Here is an 18,109-nt window from a genome sequence, read left to right on the forward strand (position 1 = left end):
AAATGTTAAATAACATAAAAAAAAAAAAAAAGCAGCATGCCTATCTTAAAAAATGGGATACATGTGGAGAATTCTTACTATATTGTCCTTTCACCACAGGATAAGTGGTATATGGCAGGTATAAATGTGGGCTCCAGAAACAACTCAATTCCCTCCTTTCCCTTCTCTGCTGGGCAGAGTTCACCACATCATTAGCTGCACTTTTACAAGCGAAGAGAAAAAAGAATAGACTTCAAGATGCCTACTTCAAACTCAATATGTTTTAACTGGGTAAGCTGCCCTAAGAGACAAACATGTATAAATCTGAACATTCCAATTCATTTCCCCCAAGAAGGGAAATTATTTGGGTGGGATATGATTTTTGCTTTAATGAATGCTCTCTCCTTATTTATAGTTTTTAGTCTTTAGTGTTTATGTATTAGCAGAATCTTAAGGTATTTGCCCATGATAGATAACAAAGGAACTTAGCTGAGTCATCAAAATTGATCAAAATGACAACATTTCTGCCTTAAACTGCATGGGCAGCTCAACGACGAAGTGAGATGGATGAATATTCTTACACGTATATGGGCCTGCGGAGCAGGACTCTGCAGGGTGAGACAGATGCGCCAGGGAGATGACGGATTTCCAGGGTCATTTGTGAGTGGCCTTGACTCATTTCGCCTGAAACTGCCTCTGATTTTAACAAAACCAGATTTTAGAATATAAAAATAGGACTGAAGGATCTCAGAACTGTTTCTTCTCCCTGGCAGTGTCCTTTATTAACCTAATACAGATTCTGTTAGCATGATCCCTATTCCTTTCCACATCTTGTTTAGAGGATCTCTTAGGCACAATTAAGTTGACTGTAAAATGGCAAAGTTGAGAGAGGGATAAAGGTAGTGAACAAAATGATTCAAACAAAACTAAATATATGAACAATCTAAAAAATCCAAAGCCCCCAAACCCAAATTCAACACTTTTTAGAATCTCCTGAAAGAACAAAGGGCTAGGGGCACCTGACATGTGCTTTCTTAAAGAATTTGGATAATACCACTGTTCAGAACCTAGCTTAATACACCCAGCCTCAGATCTTTTTGACAGGTTCAACCAAGCTGCCTTTTCAGGTTAACTGTTTCTTGGAACCACTGCAGTAGGGCTCTTCCTCTTCCACAGGCCAGCCTGGTAGACTATTTATTAAGCTGGCAATAGAATCGGTACAATTGCTACTTCACTTAAGCAGCTTTTCCTCCTGCTTACCATGGAGATTTTATCTTAAAAGCCTAAGTATTATATGCCTGCAAATATGATCTATCCCACTAGTACCAAATTCTTTTCATCCCTTATTTGAACTAATCCAGTCATTAAAAAGCAGAATTCGTATTCTTGAGTCAATTAACATTCAGGGTAAAACTGATAAGAGCCTTAAGTAGGAAGCTTTTTCCTTTTTCATCCTCAAAGGACATGGTACACCAACCACAGAGGAAACAGAGGTGGAAAAGCCGGTACCCTGCTGCAAGGTGCAATCCAGTAGCCGATGGCAAGGAACGGAAGGCCCAAGGCCACGACCAGAACCACCAGACACTTGATAGCTACCGTCTGTTCCCGCAGGCCTGAGAGGTTCTCGTACCAGATTGTCAAGAGCTGCTGCTGGCAATTGGGGTGAGCCACAAACTGTTGGTCGAAACAGAGGGAGAGGGAGAAAGAGAAGTAGGTTACCATGCCATTGTCGACAGCTGGGCTACCGAATGCGTGTGCATCCTAAAGATATTAGGCACTGGATATAGGCACTGGAAGGTTTCTGGTAATAGTCTTTACTTTCCCTTTGTTTTTCAAAATTGCTTCAGAACTATTACAAGAACTAAAGTGGAAACATGAGGGTAAGACTGACGTTGTCCTTAATCATAGTTCTTTCTCTCTGTATTTACAGACTCCTCTCTGGAATCTGGGTGACATACGCTTTCCTTTGCGGAAATGTGTCCCATGTTGCTGTCTGTCAGCTTACTTGCATTCAGTTCAAAATGGAAAAGAAAATAGTTATTTGGTTTACTGGATACTATAGCTAAAAGAGAAATGTTACTGTTTCATGAGCAACTCCTAAAATGATACATCTATGAAAAATATATACATGATATGTCCCATGTGGATGTATGCCCTACCATAGCAAATATGCAAAAGATTTGCAAAAACTCAATGAACCTCCAAGTGTCATGCTTGATCCATGTTTGCTCTGCTTCCAGGAATTGGCATCAAATATCACGTCCATCCTATTTTAGTAATCTGTACTCTTTTTTTGCTTCCTCTATCACAGGTGAAAAAAACACAAACATTTATCTCTATCAATTCTTTTATAATTACAGCTCTAATCAGGAAAAACATGAGCAAATTATACTTATTTTAGCCCTGCTATTTTATTTTATTATTTTATTTTATTTTTGCCATCTGATTTTGCTAAGTCATCTGCCTACATCTATATAGAAGGACTGGGATTTCATTAAGGTCCTGTCTTCATTAAGGTAGCAGAATATATTTGTAGTCAGGCCCATGTGAAAAGGCCCCTACGTCAAAAGGTGCCTATCTGCAGCTGGATATGCCTTTCTTTGAACGGCCAGCTGCACTTTGCCCAAGCTTGGGAATTATTCAGGGTCATTCACAAATCAGCGATGAGTGTCAACATATTTTTAAAAAAGAGTGCTTAACAACACAAAAATCAAGGTATAACTGTCTTCTATAAAATGCTATAAACAACAAAGAACCTGCTAGGAAGTACCCATGAAATGTTTTTGCAAATTCTGAGAGGCAAAGGAAGCAGCCGCAGTTCCCACTAAGCAAAGGGTTCAACTTTAATCAAGTTCTAGTTAATGAGCTGAATGCTTCTTAGTAACTCTAGGCAATTCCTCAAGTTACCTGGCTATTTATCAGTAGCTTACTTATTTCTTCAAGGAAATGAACAGGATTCCACTTAGTGGTGTAGAGTTTACCATCAGCTGTTCTAATTTTTTTTAAAAAAGAAAAGAAAAAACAAAAATAAAACCTCATCTCCCAGGTTGGGCGGTAGAGGCACAATTTTCCTCAAATTCTCACTCTTTCCCCCAGTGTGCACCCGCCCTCTGGGAAGTCCACTGACTTTGCTATGACAGCTGCCACCACTGTGCAGAAGGAAAACTTGACAATCCATTGACAGAGGTGGTGAGGATGAGTTTACAAATATCAGGTTTGAAATACTTAACTGAATTTTTTCCCAATAATACAAAGGAAATGAACAGCAGGATTTGGGAGATTGAAAGTACTAAAAGGAAGATGCTATTTTTTTCTTGCTCGATGAGTTCAATGTGAAAAAGCATATTTTATCTTGTAAGTTCCTTTTAATTTAGTTATAAAAATCCCAGGTCCTGAGGCTCATGGGTCATTGCTAGTGGCTAAGTATATATTAGATCTTCTTTCCAAATTCAAGATTCTGTCACTCTTCCAAAGTTCTGATTTTTGAAAACAGTATTTCAAGATCAATGCAGTCATTATTTGAACTCGTGATGAAATAAAATCAAGGTTGAAGGCTTCCTGGGGTCTATGTAACAATTTCCTAGGAGTCTTACTGAGAATTTCTCCAAACTTCCACTTCTGCCCCTGTACTCTATTGGATCAATATCTTTCTGCTTCACCCCTCCTTTTGTGTTAAGAATCTTCATCCCCTCTACGGTTCTTCTTCTTTTTTTTTTTTTAAGATTTAATTTTATTTATTTTTGGCTGCATTGGGTCTTCATTGCTGTGTGCGGGCTTTCTCTAGTTGCAGCTAGCAGGGGCTACTCTGTTGTGATGCTCGGGCTCTAGGCATGCAGGCTTCAGTAGTTGCAGCACGCAGGCTCAGTAGTTGTGGCTCACGGGCTCTAGAGCACAGGCTCAGTAGTTGTGGCACACAGGCTTAGTTGCTCTGCGGCATGTGGGATCTTCCCGGACCAGGGATCCAACCTGTGTCCCCCACATTGGCAGACGGATTCTTATCCACTGCACCACCGGGGAAGTCCCCGTTCTACGGTTCTTAAATGTCTGTCTCATTCATTCATTCATTCTTCAAAATGTCATAAGCCCCTCCTACACGCCAGGCAGGTGTTAGGTATTTGGTACAAGAAAACCAAAACGGGAACATCAGTATTGCAGTAAGTGATAAGTGGTCCCTGTTCTAGAGCACACAGTAAGCTCTACATAAATGTGAAGAAGTTATTATAATGGAGACTTGTATTCCGTATGCTTGCCAAGATAAATAATCAGCATTTAAAATACTCTTAATTTGAAAGTTGGTCCAAATGTCTTGGTGTTTGGAGGATCTGCATTTGTGGGAAGTTGGAGAGATGTAACTAAAAGGCAGTCCTGTGACTCCAGCTAGGCTCAGCTTAGGAATGGGAATGTTGCATTCAGAGAAATCTACAGGTAGAGCATACACTGTCATCAGATCAGATTACCACTTGGGAAGCCAACACGCACTTGTTTATAGGCCAAGTGTTTCTGTAAAACAGAAAATCCACATGAAGTTAAGAGACACTTGGACACGTGTCCCTGTGAAATTGACGGACAAATTTCCCTTTTGTGGTTGTCCAGCCTTTCTTAGGTTTTAAACTCTTGAGTACAGAAATATTAATGTTGTAGTATGGCTCCGTCTTCTTGCTCTTCCTCCTTGAGCTAATCTTTAAATTTGAATCTTTAAATGCTTTATTGGATTAATTATACTGTATAAAGTTTACAAGGCCCTCAAAGACTTGGTGGAAATCAATCCTTTCCATATGGCATTATGCAATGATCAATCTTTGACCTGGTGTGACTTGTACAATACGGTGCAGACACTTAATATATGTTAAATACTAGCCAAAATCATAGTGTTTGCACTTCACTTGTTACACTTTAAGATTCAACCTAACAGGTATATCTCCTATACCATTAATTCTACCCTCTTCTTAACTGAGATCATAATACGGCACCATATGGCATTTAATCCATGGAAAGCAAACACAAATAGATATTTTCCTCCAATGATTTAAAATCCTAATACAAGTACACAAGGAACATTTTAAAAAAGAAAATAAAACCAGTATAATAGTAGCAAGTGAGGGCAAAAGAGCTAATCCTTCTAGGAGCTGAGTTTTGCTCTTTTCAATGACTTCAAAATAGGGCAGTAACCTTTATCTCTTAAAACTGATTTACCTCCTAAAAAATGTCCTTATGCTGCCACACCAGTCACAGCCAGCTGGATAAAATTTGTATGCTGTTTCTTAACTTCAGTGGACCAACAAATTGAAACCATTACAGATAATAATACCCTTATTTGAGGTTTTCTGATATAAAGGGAAAATGCTTGACACACAAGAAAATCTCAGTCTTTCAATGGAACAAAACGACTGGAGCATAGAGAACAAACTTGACTCCCTACCAAATGACTGACAGATTGTAAACTGAACCACTAATCAGGGCAGCTGATAAATTTCAACCTAAAAAAATTACACTGTCTTTTTATCAAATTAGCTTTTCCAAGAACTATCTTCATGGGAATACTGTTGTACAAAAACATGGTAGGAACACTCTGTTTTTGTTTTTAATGACATTGCTGGAGCCACAGTTTACAATATTTAAAAGAAAATATTCTTGTGAATAAAAACTAGATCATTCATCTTCTTTTTAAAGTTCTTTGAATTGTGAAATATAAACTGAAAACTCCTCTGTGCTGCACAGCAGAAACTGGTACAACATTGTAAATCAACTCTACTTCAATAAAAAAGCATTTTTTTTAAAACCCCTGAAAACTTACATTGTACACGTTTTCTGGATTTCAAACCCACTGAGTGCAAAATGCTGTTACCAAGAGCTAACCGACTGTTACCTTTCAGGTGCCTGAGCACAAACATGGCAGAAGCCCTACAGTGCAGAGCCCCTTCCCGTGCCGGCTGCCACATGCACGCCAAAGTCTCTGCAGTGGATTTACCACTCTTTCATTGTACTGCTCACTTTCTGGGCTTTCTTTTCACACTTTCTGCCTACACAGTGGATAATTTTATGTGTCTATATTGCTGCATGTCTCGTTTCTAGATGATCTTTCTACGGTTAAACCTAATCTCTCTCTGGAGGAAATAGAGCAAGGAGGAAGAACTCAGGAAAGGATTTCCTCTTTCTCAAGAGCTCGGTTTTCCAGATTTGATGATCCATCCAGTGCTAGTATCTTTTATCTCTGTCAGGGGCTTTCTTACAATAGACAAAGTTCACTTGAGATAGGTAGGACTCCCGTTACTTCTATGGGGGGAGTGGATTGATATTCATCCTCAAGTCAGAGAAGATAGAGGTACAGTCATAAATAGAGCTCAGGACTTTTTGGAGGGCAAATAGTCCATTATTCTAATTGGAAAATAATGAATGGTTTGCCTAAAATTTAATTTTCTTGTACTTATTTTCAAAAAACCAAATTTCACCCTCCACTCTATTCCATTCTCTTTTGTAGAATAATGTGGGTAACTCTACAAACGGTAATAACATTTACTATCTTTCCAGTTTTATTATTTACCTTAAAGACCCCTCAGAAGTGAATCTGGGATGAATAAGCTTCAACATCCACTCCCTGATAGAAGATACATTATTGTTTGTTCCCCACTAGTAGTGTATGATTGCTCACTTCACCAACAGCACTGAGAATTGTAATTTTTTATTCTTTAATAATTTGAGTGAGAGGAGATGGTATCTGTATGTTAGCATGCATTTCTTTTATTACTAGAGGGTTTGAAATTTTAAAATATGTTTGTTAGCCATTTGAATTTTCTTTTCTGTGAATTACCTATCCAAGCCTTTTGCTTATTTTTCTACAGGGCTCTGGAAATTTTTCCTATAAATTTGTTTGCGTACTTTGGATATTAAGAATATCAATCCTCTGTAAGTTATAGTATAGAAAAAAATGTTCCCAGTTTGCCCTTCACCTTTTTTGTTTATGATCTTTTTGATGTACAGAGGTTTTAAGTTGCATGTGGTCAAACAATTTATATTTTTGTTTTTTATCTCTTCTACTGCTTTTATATTAAAAAATCCTTTCCCACATAAACATTAAATTCATGTTCAGACCTCTCCTATTCAGATCTTTCATATTTTCATTTTCTTCATTAACTGTCATTGAGTCTCTAAGGCCTAAGGTGAACTCATGGTTATTCCTAGGGAAGACCTGAGCCCAGAAAGAACCCAACAGACTCAGAATCAGAGTTGGGGGTAGATCTTGGGCAGATGGCAGAAGAGACATCCTGAGTTTCTTATGGGACCTAAACAAATTAACATTAATCAAATTGGTTTCCTTGGTGGAATTATGGGTTGATTTGAACATATACAAGTTTATTATATTATTGGGGGGGGGAAATTCCATAACATATAAAGTATTTTGAAATCCCAATGCCATGCATATAGCTATGGGCTACTTCAGTGTCACAGTGGGTAGGGTTCATGAATCATTATAACCCAAGAGGTTATTTTACTTGGGGACTAGAAATGAGATGATGGAAAAAGGAAGCAGCAGAAGTGGGTGGGGGTATTTTTGATCCTTGCTAGATGGAGATGGGTGAGTATTGAGTGAAGAATGAAGGAAGCCTTGGAGAGAAAGAAAGAGGAACTAGGGCTTTTGGGGGAGGCATTCCAGAATAAAGTTCTTATATACAGTTATTGGGTGAAGATTCCAAATCAAATATTTTAACTAATATTCCTTTTATAGCATAAAACAGACAAAACCAGAAATACCTGCAAAGTCCTAAATCTTCTTTTAGTTCCGAATACATTTTTGTTGTTGCTGTTTCCTGATAGTTGACGGATAGCAAATTTATTATTAATTGACACCTCATACATTGTAACCTACACATCAATTTATTTAAAATCAACATGCAAGAAGACATTCACTCTGCAAGACAGTTTGGTTCACAGAAGCGCATCTGTAGATGAGCTGTCTCTGCTAATACGACACTTTGAAAGCAATGATAAAGAAGCAGTGACAACTGAAATCAATTCTCTCCTCTCAGGTGCTAAAGAGGAGAGATGCCCATTGCAAGATCTGTGAATAAATGTCCAGACAGTTTTCTAAAAACAGTTTAATATCAATCTTATGCAAAACTATCTTTTTCTTCCAATACAGCAAAACTTCAACTAGCAAGAATACTCTGAGAGGAGGGCAGTTAATCCAATTCATTTACCCTGTAACTGACACTTCCTTGAAAAGTTATTTTACCTCAGCATTTACTGAGAATCTTCACATTTCATATCTTATTAAGTAGAGGGGAGATCTGTCATTAATGGCTGGCTGTAATCTTGTGAACGCTACAGTGTGGAAGTTTTCTACACTGTGGTAGAACTGTGTATGTGTGTGTGTACACACATAGAAACACACACACACACAGAGAGAGAGAGAGAGAGAGAGAGAGAGAGAGAGAGAGATTCCCCCATCCTCATTTGATACCAGGGTGCAAACTTTGGCCTAGGTTCCACGGGTCAGAGGCATATGTGCACACCTCTGATTTGGAAGAGGCTTTTTATAACAGGCAGCACTCAGCACTCAGCACATCCTTTCTGTTGGTGGGGAGCTGGCCATCTGCAGCAGAGGCAGAATTGTTCTGTTTGGGCCACAGAAACTCACTTACCAGGTCAGTTCTGGGCCTGGTTCTGGGCAAGCTTTCTGCAAGCACAGCTTAGATAAGCTTGTTCCTCCACCTCTCCTAATGATTCTGTGAGCCTCCTAATATCCTTTACTGAATTATTTTCTGTTTAAATTGGCTATGGTCTACCACTAAGAACCAGAACCAGCACAATAAACATGAAATGTCGTTGATGACTAAGAACTGAACTTGTTTAAGAGCCATCATTCTGAGAATGAATTTTCAAATGCAGAAATGTGATTAGCTAACACTTATTGAGCAATCATCATGTACTATGCCTGTGCTAATTACTTTACGTGCATTAGCTCACGTAATCCTTAAAACAACCGAAACAGTAGTTGTCCCCACTACCAACGAGCAGAATGAGGTTTAGACTGATCAAGTGACTTGCCCTGTCACACACAGAAGACAAGTCAGGACTTGAACCCTTGCAAGTTGGCTCCATGGCCTGCCCTCTTATGCACCATGTCACACTGCAGGAAGGAGAGAAGATTCCATAGATTGACCAGTTCATGAAACCAGATCTTTTCCCGACAACAGCTTACTTCTTTGTGATTTAAAGTGCAAAAATTTAAGTTATATAAAATATGTATAAGCGATTAGATTCGGGATAACTGAGATTTTTATTATAAGTGAAACGTCCTAACTACAATTGACATGAATTATTTCAAAGGCCCATACAAGTAGCAAACACATAATACATAACTGTTCTATCTGCAGTAACCAGAGTAAAAAAGTAATCATAATTTTTTTTTTTTGGCAACTGCATAAAATTCCATAGCTGTGTGATCTTAGGCACGTCATTTAAGCTTGGTGAACCTCGGTTTCCTTATAGAATAGAAATCTCATCATCGAACACCTATTTTATAGGTGAAATGGATAATAACAAAGGCTTATTGCAAGATTAACATGCGAATGTAAGTAACAGTGCCTTACAAAAATATTTACAAGTAACAGATTTTATTATCATTAAATGCATTTTAATGAGCAGTTTACAAAGCTCTTTTGCATATCTTAATCCACTGAAATCCCACCAAGACCCTGAGACAGATAAGAGGTATTATTCTCCTTTTATATGAGGAAAAAGAAATTTAAAGAAGTTTTATGACTTATCCAAGGTCCAAAAATGGATAAAAAGTGGAAAGGATCGGAGCTAGATACTTGACTCACAACTTTACCATGATACTTCATTTAATCTCTTTCATGAAGTGAAGTAAATCTTCTTATCAATAACATCTATAATTGCTATTATTTTAAAATCTTTCCTGGGATTATGGCATAGTTGATATTACATGTTTATTCTAATATGGAGCTGGATGAAAGTAGGCCACTCACCTTTTTGACTTCATACTTAATGGCAAGTTTGACACGACTCAGTGAAGCTTTATGCCTGTGCATCTCCAGAGGCTCTGCCGATTCCAGATCTCCATTCAGAATGGCTTCTACCTCTTCCGAGTCTCGGCAAAGATCCAGCACACCCACTACGAAGTCTTTGCATTGCATGGAGAGCTTGCGATAGTCATTCTAAGACCAAGAGGTTTAGAGTTTAATGCAGAGAATGTGCTTTAATTCAATGGAAAGTGTTTAGGGGTTTTGTGAATTAGAAAAAGTCTCCCTACCTCTGGGTAGGAAGTTGCAGCCCCCAGGTGGATGCAAGATTTTTTTGTTTGTTTGGGGGTTTTTTTGGCGGTATGCGGGGCTCTCACTGTTGTGGCCTCTCCCATTGCGGAGCACAGGCTCCGGATGCGCAGGCTCAGCGGCCATGGCTCACAGGCCTAGCCACTCCGCGGCATGTGGGATCTTCCCAGACCGGGGCACGAACCCGTGTCCCCTGCATTGGCAGGCAGACTCTCAACCACTGTGACACCAGGGAAGCCCTGGATGCAAGTTTTGTTCAGTTCGATACTGGCTGGATTTGCTCCCACCTACCTCCTTAGCCAGTACCTTCTACAACCTGTACAACCATAGGAGACAGTTCTGAAAATGGCGTGCATGTCAGTGATTGATTTATATTAAGAGATGTTGGCTAAATGCTAATGCTGAAAGACTAAAGAATCAAAAGAATCTTTCTTGTACAGATGAACAACAGTTTTCTTAAAGCTCAAACAAAACCATTTCTACGATGAAAGTTCTTTAAATTAAGTGGCAATTTGGCATAGAAGATTGACTATGTATGAAAATAACTTGTCTGGTTTACTATCCATGGCCTCATTGGAGACAGTGCTTCTCAAATTGTAGTCCTCAGACCAGCAGCCTCAGTAGCACCTGGACATGTGTTAGAAGTGTAAATTCTCAGGTCCCACCCCAGGGGTCCTGAGTAGAAACTGACATTGAGGGCTCACAATCTGTGTTAACACACTCTCCAGGTGTTCCTGATACACATTTATGTTTGAGAATGATGGTTCATAGTGAAGGCAAAGAGAAGGATAGGTACCAACATGGAGGGTATTTTTTCTTGTTTGTCTGAAGGGCACATTATAATGTCCTGCAGAGCTTCTAGAGAGAGAGAAATGTCTGATTATATGTAACTGAATTCTCAAGGGTTGCAGAATATCAATACCTGAGAGAAAAATTTTCAGGCTACTGGAACTAACACCTTGCTAAAAATAATCTGTGAATCTTTAATTTCACTAGCATATTTATATAGTGCCATGGACTGGTATGAGGAAGTCAGCTGTCAGCATTCCCTGTTACCTACTGAATGGAGCTCTATTTCTAGCCCATTGATTCCAGTCTAGGTGTCAATGGCCATCTCTTGGAAAAGGGCCTTACTTTTGCAACCCCCAGCTCCACTTCTACGGCTTTCACTAAAATTTTAGCCCATTAAGAAAATTAATCAGATGATAATCTAATTTGGTGCACTTGAGGAAAATAGAATCCCTCATTCCAACATGTCCTGAGATACTGTATATGTCTAATAACTCAGTAACATTTAGCACAGCAGAATTTCTGGGCTTCCAAAAATCATACTTTAAAAATGATGTACAAAGAATTTCAATTTTTTTCCCCTTAAATGATTAATTAACTTGATTTGATGGGCAAAAATCATGTCACCAACTAAAATAAACAAGAAGAGGAGAGACTGTTTAAAGGCTACACAGACCAGAATAGTTTCCATTTCAGATATCAGAAATCCAGATAAAGAACAGTTGCAGTTAATCCTTTTCCCCTCATAAGGGAACAGATAAAATGGATAAAAACTTCAATCTTTGGTTTCCATTCAAGTTGGTACCATGCAACTGATAAAATTAATAAAATGTTCAGTCTCTGGTTTCTATGCAGAGTGTCAGTTAAATATCCATCTGCCTTCCATTCCTGAAAGACTAATGAAATATTTTATTATAGCATCCAGAAGAAGTGTTATCCATGTCTGTTTCCATATAAAGCTCCCCTTTTAATACAATTTTTTAGATGAAATTTCCTCATGTTACTCGTCAGTTCAGACTGTTCTGTAAGATTTGGTGCAACACAGGATGGCCAATCCTCCATTGATCAGAAGTAAAAGAGACTATTTTCTATTCTTGAAGAAGACATAGGAACCAATTTTGCAGTAATACCTGAATAATAACTCATTATTTTTAAAAATTATAATCTGTAAAATTATCCAATCTTAAGGAAAGCTTTGTGGCCTTTTTATATCCACTAAAAGATCAGTTAAGAAGCAAAAAACAGGTAACCAAGTTGCAAGGACAACACTGTTTTCATAACAATTTAAACATTTCCTGCTGGAAGAAGTCTGCTATCCAAGTACAGAAAATAATCAGAGCTGGAGGTAATAGCGATTTCTTCTACTGGGGTTGTGGGACACCATTTGCCAATATATGCAGAGCTCTCAGGGAAAGATGGAGAGCACCACTAAAGATGGCCTTTCCTCAGCTGCAAAAGGAGCTATCTGAAGTCTGAACTGCATCATGAGCTGACTCTGTCCGCTCCGCCATGAGGTCCTGTCTCATGTTGCTTCACAACTCAGACCGTTTATCTGCTCTGAATTTTCTAATGATGCTGTCTTAATTTAGTTTTGCTTGATCATCTTCACTGTGCCGCTTTTCCATTACCATGGCCTTCCACAAAGTTACCAGATGGATCTGCAGCCCACTTTACAGAGCAGGAACTCAAAACCTGGAAGAACTGCTCAAGCCAGAGGAAGAACAACGAAGCTCGCGCGTCATCACAACCTGTCTACAGGTTTCAGCAGGTTTTTAATGTGTATGCTTTAATCATCATTCTAATCCCTTTTTATCTTTAACAGGAAAATTGAAATTCAACTCTAAGCAGGCGTGGTACTGTCAGATCCTTTCCCTAATAATAAAAGAGGCAGGATAGTGTAGTGATTAAAAGGATAAATCTGAAACCAGACTTCCTAGGTTCAAACACTGCTTCTACCACTTACTGCTTCTACCACTGTGTGATCTTATAGAAGTTACTTGGCCTCTCTGATGAGAATAAGCCTATCTAATATTGCTACTATGAGGATTAAACGCTTTGAGTGTGCTTGGTACACATCACTATATAATTGTATACTATAGAACTGCTTCAGTGTTACCAGGTACAGCATGTTACATAGAATAGCTAGGACTGGGACTCAAGGCACCCAAATCTAGGCTTAGCAGATGGGACCTTGGCTACAGTCTTTGTTTTATCATTTGTAGAATGAGAGGTGTGTATAGTCAGATGATTCCTAGAGTATTTTCCTGCTATAAAATGCTATCTTGCTTTTGGATTACATTCATTTTCCTCTTCCTTACAGTCCTACTGTGATATAAGTTGAAATTGTTTTTCTGCTTTAAAGAGGGGAAACTTGAGGCATGGAGAAAACAAATGGCTTTTTTTTTTTTTTTTTGCGAAAAAAGTGCATCATTGATTCAGAATTAGGAAATTAGTAAATTTCAGCTTAATAAATGACCAGCTTCCTTGCCACTGACATTTAAAGGATTAGACAAGGAATCCATCCTGTCCAATATTCTGTTTCTCAAAATAGCTTCAGATAGCATTTGCACATCGAAAATACTTCTTTAATAACCTGTCACCAAGCTGTCCTCCATTAATCTATCTATATCTATATCCTAGAATGTTCAACCCTTGGGGCAATGACCTTCACATGTTTTCGGCACCATGCCTCCCGCACTCTTAAAGGAACTTTGAAAACTGCACGGTGGCTGAGAACCTTCCGTGAAGCATCTAAGTGATGGCAGTTTGAGGGATGAGATACTGGATCTTACAGGCCATTGATAAGATAAAATAGTCATATGTGTCTGAAACGGAAAAAAAAATCAAGTGTTTTTCACTAGGGAACATGTTGTCTTTTTTTTTTTTTTTCCATTTCAAGGCCAGTACTTTGAGCTCAAAGCCTCTATGGAAAGAATATAGTGAACACCATAGAATAGGGCAAATTAAGTGACCCTGCCACAGAAATAAGCTTCACTTCCTGCCCTTTCAGAGCTCCGAGTCTCTGGGTCAGTGCTGTGAAAGCACTATTTTCTCTGTCTGTCGAAAGCCCTGACAGGTGGACATGAATGTGGGATGAGAAGGCAAAGAGGTGAAAGGAAGGCAGATAAGAAAAGAATAACAAGGAGTAGTGAGAATGGGAAAGAAAAGGAACATTTAGTCAGGGGAGAGAGACCTGTAGTCCTCAGAGACTGTAACTTCCAAAGAAGTGTCTGTATTTTGGCTCAGAGATGGTTATGCTACACAACTGCTTTCCATATAATTCAGAAAAAGGAAGTGTGAGATTTAGATGATTTTTGCGTACCCTTAGATATTTGGCAGCTTTATGGATGCCTTCTTAAACTCAGCTGTGTTTTCTCCTCTTTTTGCCTCTTCACTTATAATAGTTTCCCACCTTTGAAAGGTTATCAAAGGTGACTCTTTATGTCAGGGTAAAGGAGATTCCAAGTATTACCAATATGGGTTTAGCTGGCTTCAAGGGGAAAACTATGAATAAATTTTCTTAACATTGCTTCACTGAGACTACTTCTCTGGACAGAATTGCATACATCACCATCTTTCGGAAATTATTAAAACATAATCTAACCACAAAGCTACAGTAATCAAGACAGTATGGTACTGGCACAGAAACAGAAATATATATCAATGGTACAGGATAGAAAGCCCACAGATAAACCCACGCACATATGGGCACCTAATTTACAACAAAAGAGGCAAGAACATACATGGAGGAAAGAGAGCCTCTTCAATAAGTGGTGCTGAGAAAACTGGACAGCTACATGTAAAAGAATGAAATTAGAACACTCCCTAACACCATACACAAAAATAAACTCCAAATGGATTAAAGACTTAAATGTAAGACCAGACACTATAAAACTTTTAGCGGAAAACAGGAAAAACACTCTTTGACATAAACCACAGCAAGATCTTTTTTGATCCACCTCCTAGAGTAACAGAAATAAAAACGAAAATAAACAAATGGGGCCTAATGAAACTTAAAAGCTTTTGCACAGCAAAGGAAACCATAAACAAGACAAAAGGACAACCCTCAGAATGAGAGAAAATATTTGCAAATGAAACAACAGACAAAGGATTAATCTCCAAAATATACAAACAGCTCATGGAGCTCAATATAAAAAAAAAAACCAAACAATCCAGTTAAAAAATGGGCAGAAGAGGGCTTCCCTGGTGGCGCAGTGGTTGAGAATCCGCCTGCTAATGCAGGGGACATGGGTTCGAGCCCTGGTCTGGGAGGATCCCACATGCAGAGGAGCAACTAGGCCCATGAGCCACAGCTACTGAGCCTGCGCGTCTGGAGCCTGTGCTCCGCAACAAGAGAGGTCGCGATAGTGAGAGGCCTGTGCACCGCGATGAAGAGTGGCCCCCGCTTCCGACAACTAGAGAAAGCCCTCGCACAGAAACGAAGACCCAACACAGCAAAAATAGATAATAAATAAGTTACTAAACTCCTACCCCCAACATCTTCTTTAAAAAAAAAAAAAAAAAAGGCAGAAGACCTACATAGACATTTCACCAAGGAAGACATACAGATGTCCAAGAGACACATGAAAACATGCTCAACATCACTAATTATTAGAGAAATGCAAATCAAAACTACAATGTAGTATCACCTCACACTGGTCAGAATGGCCATTATCAAAAAATCTAGAAAAAATAAATGCTGGAAAGGGTGTGGTAAAAAGGGAACCCTCCTACACTGTTGGTGGGAATGTGAATTGATACAACCACTATGGAAAACAGTAGGGAGGTTCCTTAAAAAACTAAAAATAGAACTACCATATGACCCAGCAATCCCACGACTGGGCATATACCCTGAGAAAACCGTAATTCAAAAAGAGACATGTACCACAATGTTCACTGCAGCACTATTTACAATAGACATGGAACCAACCTAAATGTCCATCGACAGATGCATGGATAAAGAAGATGTGGCACATATATACAATGGAATATTACTCAGCCATAAAAAGGAACGAAACTGGGTCATTTGTAGTAAGGTGGACGGACCTAGAGTCTGTCATACAGAGTGAAGTAAGTCAGAAAGAGAAAAACAAATACCGTATGCTAATGCATATATATGGAATCTAAAAAAAAAAAACAAAAAAAGCGGTACTGATGAACCTAGTTGCAGGGCAGGAATAAAGAGGTAGACATAGAGAATGGACTTGATGACATGGGGTAGGAGGGCGAAGCTGGGGCGAAGTGAGAGTGGCACTGACATATATACACTACCGAATGTAAAATAGTTGGCTGGTGGGAAGCAGCAGCATAGCATAGGGAGATCGGCTTGGTGTTTTGCGATGACCTAGAGGGGTGGGATAGGGAGGATGGGAGGAAGGCTCAAGAGGGAGGGGACATGGGGACATGTGTATGCATATGGCTGATTTGCTTTGTTGTGCAACAGAAACTAACAAAGTATTGTGAAGCAATTATACTCCAATAAATATCTAATAAAAAACAAAAAACATAATCTAGAACATTCCCTTTTGTAGAACCTCTTCTACAGACTTTCAGTATATATCAAGCAAAACGCTTAAAAACAAGGTTTGAGTGACACTTGGAATAGTGAATTAACAAATGTAGAATTATACTTTTTATTACTTTGTTGAAATAAAGTGACATTTAGACTTTGAATGCTTTTCTATTCTCTTCAAACAGAATTTGAAGTTTTAAATTTGCTCTACATGAGTTCTGTCAAAAAATAAATCATTTTAGGTACAAGGAAATAAATCTTTTCAAATACCACATAATGAATCTTTTCAACGGGAGTAGATATCAGTGATATTTATTTTCTTCTTTTTATTTTCCCACATTTTCCAAAATTTTTACAATAAATACGTGTAGCTTTTATATTAGAAAAGAATGCAATGGAATAACAAATAAAATTATACTAAGGTCTGATCTCCAGAAGGACAAGATGTGTGTTGATGGATGTAGAGGGAATTTGGCGCATACAAAAGAGAAAACCCCCCCCCCACAAAACTTTCCTACCATTTTCTTTCAACTACTTACCTTGAATTATATTGCTAGTCACATTTGTGTAGCTCACACCTAAGTGTGAAAAACTGCAATAATATCTGAAAAGCAGAATCATCACTTTTTCTGTGATCTGATACCACAACACTAAATTACAGAAAATAATTCAAAGAATCTATGCCTAGAATCATCCTCTTAGGTGGATAACGGGAGGCAAGAACCTGCTGAAAAACAGTCTGACTTGGACCCGATCTACGAAATCTCCTTTTGCCCCAGATTTAATAGGCAGAACCATCCAAAATGCACGGCAGACTGTAACAATTAAATTGTTAATGCATAGATTTTACAAAAATAAGTAATTCTGCTTGACTGGAGCTGATGTCCAGAAAAAAAGTTCACTCATTAAAAAAACAAAAATTCTATTAAAGCAAATCAATCTGCTGTCATTATTTCTGGGTTGACCTCATGTCTATGGCTCACCATTTTGAATACTGTGGATTTCACTTGTGGATTTCAGGTACAGCCGTTTTTGTCACAAATAAAATGACTTTAGTCATTCATTTAAATTTTATATTAGCCTTTTGACTTTCAGTCTAAAGAGATATACAAAGGGCTTTCCTGGTGGCGCAGTGGTTAAGAATCCGCCTGCCAATGCAGGGGGCACGGGTTCGAGCCCTGGTCCGGGAAGATCCCCCATGCCGCGAAGCAATTAAGCCCGTGTGCCACAACTACTGGAGCCCGTGTGCCTAGAGCCCGTGCTCCGCAACAAGAGAAGCCACCGCAATGAGAAGCCCGCACACCACAGCGAAGAGTAGCCCCCGCTTGCCACAACTAGAGAAAAGCCCACGCATGCCAACAAAGACCCAATGCAGCCAAAAATAAAATAAATTTAAATAAAATAAATTTTTAAAAAAAGTGATATACAAATGTTTGGGCCAATAAACAGTGCATGCAAAACGAATACTATTTCTATATTTTCTATATTGGGTGCCACCATACAATCAACTACAAAAGAGGAAGAATTTGGAAGGGAG

General features: G+C 38.7%; 1 protein-coding gene across 3 annotated transcripts in view; it reads right to left on the reverse strand.

Moving 5' to 3' along the window:
* The window catches only part of TRPC3 (transient receptor potential cation channel subfamily C member 3), a 78,680-nt gene that overhangs the window by 39,799 nt on the left and 20,772 nt on the right, over positions 1–18,109 (reverse strand). For all 3 annotated transcript variants that reach the window (XM_029235861.1, XM_029235860.1, XM_029235862.1), the window contains exons 3-4: positions 9,969–10,157; positions 1,489–1,653 (exon numbers count right to left, since the gene is read on the reverse strand). In XM_029235861.1, the coding sequence (XP_029091694.1) occupies positions 1,489–1,653; positions 9,969–10,157 (354 nt within the window). The remainder of the gene's footprint in view (positions 1–1,488; positions 1,654–9,968; positions 10,158–18,109) is intronic.

This window comes from Monodon monoceros, unplaced genomic scaffold (genome assembly GCF_005190385.1).
Source record: "Monodon monoceros isolate NGI ecotype Baffin Bay Population unplaced genomic scaffold, NGI_Narwhal_1 Super_Scaffold_20, whole genome shotgun sequence".
Taxonomy (NCBI): Eukaryota; Metazoa; Chordata; class Mammalia; order Artiodactyla; family Monodontidae; genus Monodon; species Monodon monoceros.